The 11,666-nt window shown below is 37.7% G+C and overlaps 1 protein-coding gene across 1 annotated transcript in view; it reads right to left on the bottom strand.

Moving 5' to 3' along the window:
- Positions 1-314: 314 nt before the first annotated feature.
- The window catches only part of LOC308500943 (uncharacterized protein), a gene marked incomplete at its 5' end in the record, with an annotated part of 35,113 nt that continues 23,761 nt past the window's right edge, over positions 315-11,666 (bottom strand). Inside the window, one exon of the mRNA XM_081056441.1 lies at positions 315-2,647. Within this exon, the coding sequence (XP_080912567.1) occupies positions 2,399-2,647 (249 nt within the window). The 3' untranslated portion in view covers positions 315-2,398. The remainder of the gene's footprint in view (positions 2,648-11,666) is intronic.

Here is an 11,666-nt window from a genome sequence, read left to right as displayed (position 1 = left end):
TGAAAATCCCACAGGACAGTGGCTAAAATTCTAATTGCCAGGATCAGTTCTGTGGTTCTGTACTGACCTGTGGTTTCACATGAGCAATACCCACAGCTGTAGAGGAAACCGCAGAGGTCTGGAAACTGCAGGAAGAGGTAAACAGAACCACAGTATATTCTACAAACAATAATAAGGAACCACAGAAAAGTATCAAAAGGGAAAAAATGCATTCCTTGGCTGGGAACTTATTGAATGTTTAAACTTAGGAAACAAACTTGTAAGAAAGTGAATGGGGTCTCGTTGGCTTTAATTCCACAAAGAAACAGCAGTTAAAGCCTACATTTTTATTTCCCATTAAGGCTGGTTAAATATGGAATACAAAAGGAGGGGTGATTTCAGAATATGTCATTATTTCATATTGTATTTTGATTTCATTTTTAATCTCTACCGACATTAGGAATTTATATGTCTCTGCAAAAGTTTTGAAATATTGAAACTTTTTTTAACAGACATGCTTTTACAAGAGAAATATTAAAATAAGAGAAAACAGCAATTCTCAAACTTTAGCTTTTTGACCATTATTATTAAACCTGCTACCTAGGCGACAGGTAGCAGCGACTAAGCAATAACTGTTTTGAAGCAAAAGTTACGTCCTCTTCCACATTTCATTCCGGAAGAGCGCTTCTCAGAGGTTGGTTAACCATTCATGAAAGGCCTTTTATACGCCCTCTAGTGGTGGCCGCTTTGGAGCTGAAGAGCGGCAGGGCATTGCAAATGCCTGTACAATAGAATTTAATGTGAATTTTCAAGTCCAAAAATTGCTCTATTACTATTGCGTGGCCCCCGCCTCCAAAAAAAAGCACCTTTTCTTTAATCTCCTAGAAATATCGCAGGAGGCTTTGACTTTGTGGTAAATTTCTATTGTGATATTTGAATAGTAATTAATTCTTTAGATTATTAAAGTTATAATTTTAATGTTAATATATAATAGTATAAGCCACTTATATATCACTATTAGAGACTGTTTAATATGCACAGCACAAAAAGACAAAAGCTATAATCATGAATTCTCTGTTTTACAAAAAGTAACAGATTATCTACAGACTTAGAAACTTGCATATCTTTACAAAGTTTCAAAACATATTCAACCTTTTAAACAGACAAGCGCTTTACAAGAGCAATATCCAAAATAGGAGAAAACCTCAGTTCTTCAACTTTAGCTTTTTCAGCGTTATTGTTTATGCTCTAAGTCCCTTCTGGTTCAGCCTACTTGGGAACCTAGCCCCTTCAAATAGATCCATCACTCAGAACGCACTATTCCCAAAAGCATACAAACAAACCTTCTCGATCATGATAAATGACGTCTCTTTACCCTACATCCCTTCCAGCTACCTTAACTCCATTTCTCTATCCCTCTTTCCAGCAAAACGTTCCCACATTCTTATCTCACATTCTCTCTTTAACACATTCTGCTTTAAAGAAGTTTCCATCCCCATGACTCAGCTAGACTTTTGCTTATCAAAAGCACCAACTAGTTTCATCTGGCCAAATCCACTGGTGCCTCCTACATTCTCTTCTTACTTCCTAAGTGGTATTTGACAACCCCTCTTTCTATAATATCTAATAAAGTAACAGACTTAACAGAGCCAAATCATAGCTCTACATTTGTTCTCCCAATCCCACTTCCCAGCTCAATGCACCACCATGATTCAACTCCTCTCTTTTCCTAACAAGCATATTTCACCCAACAGCAAATTATGGCAACTTTACTGCCAAACTACATTCTGAACCTTCCATCTCCTCACTATGTGTACTGCCAGCACCCTAATGCAAATCTCCTTTATGTCTCACCTGAGCCCCTACGGTGCCCTTTAACCTGCTTGGCTTACTTTCAAAAATTCATCTCCACAGCAGCCAGAATAACCTTGTAGAATACACAGTGAATCTTGTCATCTCCCAGTTTACTACCCTCCAGTGTTGCCCACTCTAATTAGAAGAAAATATAATTCCCCACCCCATGGCCAACAGGAAGCTACATTATCTAGTTCTTGCCGAACTAGATAACGTAGTCTCCATCTAACTTTCCTCCACTCCTGCCCTACGTTTCATCCATTTTATCTGCATTTTCAGTAGCAGTTTCCTCTGCTTGGCATGGAATTGCACCCGCATTACTAGGTCCTTCTCATCTCTCATATCCCAGGTGCAATGTCACCTCCTCTGTCTACTTCTCTGACCGCTCTGTCTAAAGTAGCCCCATTCACCTTCCCATTACCTTTTATACAATCTTTATAACATCTTTCCCTATCTTAAATGATCTCATTGATTTATGTATGTGTCTCCACCCACCAGAATGTAAGCTCATCGAAGTCACGGATCTCTTCTTGTTCACCACTGGTTTTTGGATGCCAAGTACTCATTACATAGCACATTTATTGAACAAATGAATAAATTCCTCAGCCTGTGACTGGCAACATGCCCTAATAACATGCCTTGGCTTCCCCAGTGTGCCTCTGGGTGATGGCTTGTTTCTTCCTCCCTGGAACACTTGTGGTGCTTCAGAGTCTCTGCCCCTCATGAGTGTCCTCTTCAGATTTCCTCCAGTTCCCAACACCAGACGTGCCTTCAACAGAAACTCTGACTCCAATTCTCTTCCTGGCTCTGGTCCCTGAGACAAATGAATTGGACAGATTATGAATGATGAATTGATTAGGGAAGACCTGAGACCAACATGAAGATTACTCTAATGGTCCAAGAAGGAGATAATAAGCACCTGAACCAGAACCCCAGCAGTGGTTTTGTTGAGAAGTGAATAAATCCAAGAGACATTATTTATAGCAGTAGAATCAATTGGCTAGATAAGTGGGTATGGGTGTGTGTTAGCTCTCTGGTGTTGCTGTCTATACCAACAAGGCACAAAATACCAACAAAATACCACAGGTTAGGCTGCTTACATGACAGATGTTTATTTCTCACAGCTTTGGAGGATGGAAGTCCAAGACCAAGGTAGCAGCAGGGTTGATTTCTTCTGAGGCCTTTCTCCTTGACTGGCAGATGACCATCTTCTCACTGTGTCTTCGTGTGTGCGTGCGTGTGTCTTCTTTTAGCTACACCACACCTATCACATTAGGTCCCCAACCCTTATGACCTCTTTAACCTTAATTACCTCCTTAAAGGCCCTATCTCCAAATACAACCCATTTGGGTTAGGGCTTCAACATCTGAATCTGTAGGGGACAAAATTGAGTCCATAACAGGAAAGAAGACCTGTTTAGGTTATCAATGTATCAATGATGACTTCCAAAAGTATATGATTTGTCTAATTGCTTTTTCATTGCTATTGCAAATATCTTATTTATTTTGCATATTAAGCACATTATGGTCACTTTAGAGGACTGGAAAACTTTCTATTACTTGAGGAGCATAATCTGTAGGTTGATTTTAGGACACAAAATCTCTCAACTTCAAATATCTTTGTGCCAATTAGTGTATTATTTAGATGAGTATGCCAGTCGGCTTCACTAGTTTTAAGCAACAGAACCATCACTACTGCTTCTCAATCTTTCTTCAAAGTGTTGGGAAGGAGCTAAGAATACCATGGTCCTTACAAAGTGCCATGCTAAAAATTAAGAGTTTGCAGAGCTCTAGCTTGCCTGGAGCAGGCAGGAAGGATGCAAAGGATCTGGAGCCTGTGCCGGAAACTGTCTTTGGCTGGACTGTCTGCATGTCTTCACCAGCCTGCTTTCCACGGCTCGCTTCACACGACTTTGACCTTGCCATGACACTGAAGCCCCTCCTGGCCAAGTGACGGTCACCTCTGTTTGCCACCTTCCATGGTCAAGCTTCTAAACTCACTCTTCTTGACATTTCAGTAAGAACTAATGCAGCTGACCACACCTCTTTTTTGAAGCACTATTTCCCTTAGGAAATGCATTCTTATTTCTCTCCAACACCACTGGCTCCTTCTTCTTACTCCTCCTGGCTCTTCCTCCTTTCCCCAACCTCCGAATGTTCATTATCTCCTTTACGACCTTTGCTTTAAATATCAAGTCTAATCTCTAGCTCTGACCTTTCCCCAGTAACCCAAGAGTCTTATGTCCAGCTTTGACACCTCTTCTCAGAAGTTTAATGAACATCTTAAACTTAATACTTCCAAAATAAAATTCCTGCCATTTTTCTCAAAACCTGCTCTTTCTCCAGTCTTCTCCATTGCAGTAAATGGCACCAAATACACTTAGTTGCTTAATTCACTAACAAAAATGATAATAATACTTATTAACACATATGTGTTTATTGGAGGTCAAATTCAGTTCTAAACAGGAAACCTGCTTATTTTTAAGGTTTCACGTTTCCTGTGTTGAGATTCCATTTTGCCTTAATTTCTTAGGAAATGTCTTTTGTCCACTGAAGAAGCATACACAAAGGACACATTTCCTAGCACTCCTCCCACCCCAGACCCCCACCCATTCGGGGGTTAGACTATGGATGTACCTTGTTGACTCCTGAAGACTTTCTCCTCCCAGGCAAACGCCATGCTTCTTTTATGTGGTAAGAATTAGCTAATGGTCATAATTACCATGGCTATTTTACAACTACGATAAAGAGAATTCATGCAAAAGATGCTGCATCTCAAAATTATAATAGGATGAACTATGAAAAGGCACAACCACAAGAAAATGCTTTAACCAAAAACCAAGAGCCACAGGTAACAGTAATACGAGTAGTGCTTTACAGTACTCCGAACTACTGGTTTATGTCACCTTTTAGCCATGAAAGAGGCCGCATTCATAAGCCAGGTAAGGCGTCTAATGATTACTGGGAACACGTACCCTTTGCCACAGGTTTTGGTGGCCATGTCTCATTGAAGGGCCGAGGGCATGCGGTTCAGTTCCCTAAGCAATCAAGGGTCTGGGTAAACATGCTTGACTGATTAATGATAACAGCTCTTAAAACACCACAGACGTTTCCAGTGCCCAGAAATGTTTATTTTTTTATACTAAATTAAATTCATTTTCTCTCTCATTCCCTCTAAGGAAAATGGTGACAAATTTAAATTCAGAGTGGACTGCTATATTGAAGATGGCCATGTGCCACAACCTCTAAATAAGCTATGGTTTGGGTTTGTATTTCAGCAGGAGGATGACGGGAGGGAGGAGGTTTAAGGGCAAGGAGAGAAAAGGGAAAGTGTCAGTGAGCCCTGTGCCAGTGTACTACAGCCCTGCACACAGACAGAACTTCATAAATTTTTGTATTTAGCAAATACAGTCATAATCAAAGCAGTAATAATTTATCATATCATTAAACATGATAAATACTTATGTATCATGGGAAAAGAGAAGGAAACAAATACAAAGCAGCATCTGCTTTGTGCCAGGCACCACAATGCTGGGAAATCGAAACCATTATTTCCATTAAGCACATTAGAAAACTGAAGCTTAGAGTGGTTCATTTGCCCAAGGCAATACAACACAAACCTTGCATTCCAAAGCTCATTTCCCATCTATTTATGTTTATCTACACTGCCTCTAATGATGAGAGCAACAATAGACATTTGTTGCTCATTTGTACAGTGTCTATTGATTTTTCTTACATAAATTATTCTGTCCATTTTATGTTAATCGATTTGTTACCTCTTAAAAATCTATAGTAGACTAGATAGTCATGGCATTGTAATCGTTGCGGTTTTTATCATGTTACCATGACCCTGCTGATTCTCACCAGTCGCATACTGGCCAGCAGAGACATGCTCTCAGAAGAGCACATCCTTTCAATGGGCACATTTCCCTGGTTTCTAAGGATTATTCAGAAACGTACATAGACCCTAGCGTGAGCTGAAGCAAGGCGAGAAATTCAGACTATTGTGAATATCATTTTTAAATACTGAGGTGAAATAAAGCCATGGTTTGTAAATCAATTTCAAAAGACAAGTAGACATTGATTTTTCCACTTTTAAAAAAATTTTGTCACAAATGAATTTGTAAAGTTACACCTGGTTACATATAAAATAGGAAGATACATGGCATAGCTGTGCATTTTGATCTTCAAGAAACGCAGACATTTGACAACTGTTCAGGAAAGTTCATTATAAATGTTGGACAATTTTTGACGATGAATCTGATATTTTTCTACATGTAAAAGACAGGTATATGTTCTTTCACTTCATAAAGTGTGCAGATATTTTATAATAAGTAAGAATGGGAAAGGCTGACACATTTATTTGTTTATTCTTCAATAGGTATTTGTGGTTCACTCATTTTTGTCAACAACTATACTAGGTGGATAACAGCTCAGCAAAACAATACCCCTGCCCTCGAGTGGCTCAGTGTTTAGGGTAGAGAACACAGAAATGAAAGCAGACAAATCAAACTCATACATGATTAATGTCAAAATGTCAGCAAAATGCTGTAGGAGACCAAATTTCAGAAACTCCTCTCTCATTTAAACAAAAACAAACAAAAAAAAACTCTTGTCCTAATCTGGTAAATATTAATTGTTTGGGTTAAAGATTTGTTCTGGAAGAAGCAAAACACTTTCAGAAACATTCTAGGCCTTTCTACCATAGCTAATCTGATTACAATGAACCTGTGAGGCAAATGGTTTTTTGCCATTTCTGAATGTTGAATTCCTACTCATTCTTCAAAGTCCAATAGAAAAGCTGCCTCCTCCAAGAAGACTTTCTTGATCCTCTAAGCTGAATATGCTCTGTGCTTGCTTTACTTCTGTCTTATTAATAGATCATTTTCTAACCTATATCGTGGTGATTTTTTTCTGATTTTTTTGCTTTCAGTCTCAGGGCGAGGCCTCCTGAGGTTATCAAAAAGAGAAATCTCACCTTCTTCCTTCTTTCTGGAGAATCTCTTTCTCTGATGGCAGTTAAGCAGATGGTTCTGAAATTCAGTCAAATATAAGCACCTCAGGGTGTACCTGGACCAGGGAAGCACTGGGAAGCAGGATGCATAGTTTTCTGGGTTTGCCGTTCTCCACCCAGGCCTGACCTCCCGCATAGAGCCCTGGAGCAGAGAATGTGGGCATTTACCCTCCATGAATTCACTTTGTGATCTTAGTACAAAAAATTAAGATCATAAAGTATAGAATGACCCTGATCCAGATTAAATTGCACAGAATACACTGATACAGTGTATCAGTCAGCTGAGGCTGTGTTTTGCTGCCATAACAAACAACCCTCAAATCTCAGGGCTTACAACAGTGCTCTCTCTCACTCTTATTACATCCATCTTGGCTGTGGCTTTACTCCACTCATTCTTTCTCCCAGGACCTAGGCTGAAGAAGCAGCCTTTATCAGGAACAATGCATACATCATAAAAGGGGAAAAAGGTGACAGACCATGTGATGCTTTTAACCTTCCTCTTGGACATGGCAGAGATCACCTCTGTTCCAGTTCCATTGTCAAAACAAGGCCATGGCCAAGACTGACATTGATAGGATGAAGGTATTTAATTCCCTCAGACGGAAAAGGCTTATAGGAGGAGCAGCACAACTTAAGAAAAAAATTTCATCTACTACAATATGTCAGGAAGATTTGAACATTGAAGCAATCCAGAAAAAGCACTAGGCCAGCAGGTTCCTATTGAGGTTTAGTGGAAATATGGTCATGTCCATTGTCTGAGTTCTAAGCCTTAATATTTTTAATCTATAAAATCAGAGGTTTGGTCTACGTGGTATCAAGGTCCCATTACAACTCTGCCATTGAATCTAAAGCCTTGCATTATGGTTATTTGTTTTAGCATCTTATCCAAAATAAAAGTGCCAGTATCATTTCTGTATTTCTCAGAGGTCTTACCAAGTATGGTGCTTGAAAACATTTGTTGAATAATAAGTTAACCCTATGAATAACTTATACTTTAGTGCAAATTCATTAGATATTCATTAGAATTTCCCGGAGGCAGATTCCATGGCTGGAATGTGGAGAGCACCGAGAGCCTTGTGGTGGTGAAAGGAGAGAAGTAAAGAGAAGTGAAAGCAGCACATGAACACACAGAGGAGAGCCGAGAAACTGAGGCTGGGAATGCTCCAGTTCCTGGCGATTCCTCTTAGAAAAGCTCTGCGCCTGAAAGCATATATTATAACAGGATACAGTTCTGGATTTCCCTAGGGCTGAAAATTGTTTAACTTGCTAAATGTAAAGACATATATATTTTGAAAGTATTGCAAATAGCAAGAGGTTAGGCTTTTTTCTTTTGTTCCTTACTTTGTATAGGAAAACTAGGTAAAGAGCACACTCCCAAACTGTTACAATTCAATTATAGGAAATGCTGCAGTGTTGTATAAAGATGAAATTTCTGCTTCTATTGTGAAAAGGAAATGATAGCCTTTCGAACTTAACAAAATAGTTGATTTGCCAAGAAAATGCTCTCCACCAGAAGGATTCAGCTAAGAAGAAAAATCAGACAGTGCTTTTGTTCCCATTTGACTCTGTTTCCATGAGGTGATGAAAAAGCTCTTTCATTTTTTAAAAAGCTCTCCTATATTTACCACAAATACAGATCATTGTTATTTAAATAATTACAAAATCTAATTTGAATTTCATATTTAATCTTCAGCTGGAATGATGGATATTTGTCTTCTACTTACCCATATCATTGTTCCTGCCTACATAATCGTAGTTTGGTGAGATAACTTGTGAGTTTTATTTCTTATTTTATTTCTCACTTTAACAATTGTAATCCATAGTAGCTCCTCAATTATTTCACTCCTTGGTTGTACAAATAAATTGAATGTGTAGGTTTACTTTTTATCAATGCAGTGTGAAGGTAATTAAAGAATTCAATGTAGTTTGAAATTAAAAATAATTAGACCCACAACACAGATAAAGTCTATCCAAAATAATGAGAGCTGTTTTGTAAGCTCAACCAACACCATGCCGCTGAAAACAACAATCCTTTTTACCTTAACTAACTTCAACATGATGAGCTGTGAAACTCCAAATGCTGCAGTGAAGATCTGAGAAGTGAAAAAGGAAGCAAGTAAAAGCAGGAGTCTGGGTGTATATGACCCATGAAGAATCCATTATTTTCTATCTTCCTTTTTTAGCTTTCCACTATGACCTTCAAACTAGTGATTTGAGCATCTCAGAAAAACACATTCAAGGAAAGGTGCATTTAAACCACTACTTTTTACGTTATTCAGAAATCTGTATTCTTACATCTCTTGCTGACTCAGGAGAGGATTGGCTTTCACTTTGGGAGGAAGACATACTTCTTTGCCTCCTGACCAATGGTTCCCCACCTCGCCTGGTTGTGGTATGTTAGTAAGCAATGCCACCAAATGGGAAACAATTGATCCTTAGGCCTGACACTTTAAATCAAAAGCGTTTTATAGTTTTCACCTACTGTTCGGAATATTGTTGTTTCTGGTGGCTAAAAGTCTGTATGTGGGAGAGACTGAGAATGTTTAGTATGCTTATGATATAAAATATGTAATGCCACTAGAACTTTCAAGTGTTACTTCACCATTAAACATCCAAATCTTGAAGCTTCAAGACCTTGGTGAGGATGTAGTACCTACAGGTCTGTTCCAGGAAGTCAGGACTAGCCTATTAGTATGCAGTTTTCCTTGGAGACTGGCCATCTTCACACTGTGCCTGTGTTCCCCTTTCCAACCTTCCTGTCACTGCTCCGTGTCCACGACCCAGCCTACGGCGCCTTGGACGGATCTCTTGCCATTTCCTGCATTCTGCATGAGCACTAATTGAAAATTTGGGTGGCCTTGCTTATTTATTTTCCTGGAATTCAGTGGGTTATATTTTCATGGCATTTTCTCAGCAGTGCAGCGTTTCAATTTCAAACGACGACAATGAGAAGAAAAGCCAGTCCCCGTCAGCAGGCTGTATCCCCAATTTGAATTTGCAATACTGCCTTTGCAAATTGTAACTAAACGTAAACAATCAGAAATGCCTGTTTTTTCATGAAACTAAAAAACACAAGTTTACTTTCTCCTTGAAAGGGAGAAAACATGATAATGTGCTCAGTTTCTACTAAAAAATAAAAAGATAAACAGGAGGTAACATTAAAAATTATTTGGTAAAATTGAACAATCGACTGCCCATGTCTAAATCTTCACACAAGACACTGACTCGAATTTTTCTGTCGGATTAATATACTAAAAAGAGCTTGCTTCACTTTGCCGTAGCACTAGGGTTTCATACAAAGTACAGCCTGTGTGTGCTGCATGAGCATTTTTCTTTAGGAATATGAGGCTAATATGAAATATTTAATTTTATCAAGATGTTCTACCATGTTGTTCTAATAATCTACCACTGCTGTAAATTTTGTATTGCCTAACATTCAAAGAGGACTCCATTTCAATGAATTTGAACACAATTTGGCACAAATTGCCAAACACAATTTGGCAAAAATTAAATTTATATACATAGCTTATAGAATTTACACCTTAAAAGTGACTTTTGATTTCATCCTGGATGTGTGCATCTTTCATTTCTGAACTAAGAGTACTTATAGAAAGTGAATTTATAACATCTCATGCATTTTGCATGCAGTACATTGAAAGAAAGATTTAGAACGGTTGAAAATTGACACACATGTTAAATAGACTTAGTTACCGAAGACAATTACTTTAATGAAACTCCCTGAAAAATGCCAGTTGAGGTGCAAATACACTTCCAGTTTTGTATCTTTAAAATAGGACTGAGTATAACTTATTTTTTTAATCTTGAGAGCTACCTTCCCTGGTTTATAAGCATTTCTGCCGTTGGTGTAATCAGTGACTTTACTAATTGTACATCAATCTACCTCAAAATCGGAAAATGATAAGACCTTTCTGTGGAGCAAAAGTTGCCATGGCTGTGAACCGAAAGTAAATCTTGAAAAACATTTGTCTTATTTAGTTTGGGCAACTGGTTTGGGAAATAAAAATATTTTCATCTGTTCATTTTAATCAAACAATTAATGGTATGAAATAACTATTGAGTCACTTTTTATAAATTGGAGATAGCACTAAATTGTCAAAAAATCTATGACAATAACACAAATCATATCTTCACATAAAAATAAGTACATAATGGTTATCTGAGTGAACAAATTTATTTATGTTTTACTATAATTCATAAATAGGCTTTCTTTTCCATGTACATTTTGTTTTAAAATTGAAGGTGTAAAAGAGGGAAAAAATCTGCTTGGACTATGCAAATATTGCCTAGCTAAACTACTTATTCTGAATATATACAGATGTGAGCTGAATAACATAATTAGGTTTTTCACATGATACTATGTATTTGAAACTCATTAAATAAGATATGCTGTGCATATAATAGTCGTAACATTTTATGTTTATATAGCTCTTCATAAACCGCAAAAGTATTTTTTAACATACATAATTGAGGTTCACAATAATTCTCTGAGGGTCACTTATTTAAAAAGTACATTAAACTCAATAAGAAAACCTGTTAAATAAAAATAAGTCTATGGTTATTAAAAACATTGACATAACAATAGAATCAAGTATGAAAAATAGGAAAAGCATTGCAGTTTAAATAAAGAAGATACTTAACCTCGGAGAGCGGTGCTGCTTTAATCCAGCACAGAACACGGTTATTGTGGTTCTTCCACTATTCTGAACAATTTGGAAAACAAGCTGGCAGACATTCATTAACTTGGTAAATTCAAATATATTTTATTTAGTGGTTTTTCTTTTCATTTTACTTTTTAAAAA

Source organism: Rhinolophus hipposideros, assembly GCF_964194185.1.
Source record: "Rhinolophus hipposideros genome assembly, chromosome: 8".
In the NCBI taxonomy this organism is placed as follows: domain Eukaryota; kingdom Metazoa; phylum Chordata; class Mammalia; order Chiroptera; family Rhinolophidae; genus Rhinolophus; species Rhinolophus hipposideros.
Note: the sequence above shows the minus strand (reverse complement) of the source record. Positions and strands in the feature narration are given on the sequence as shown.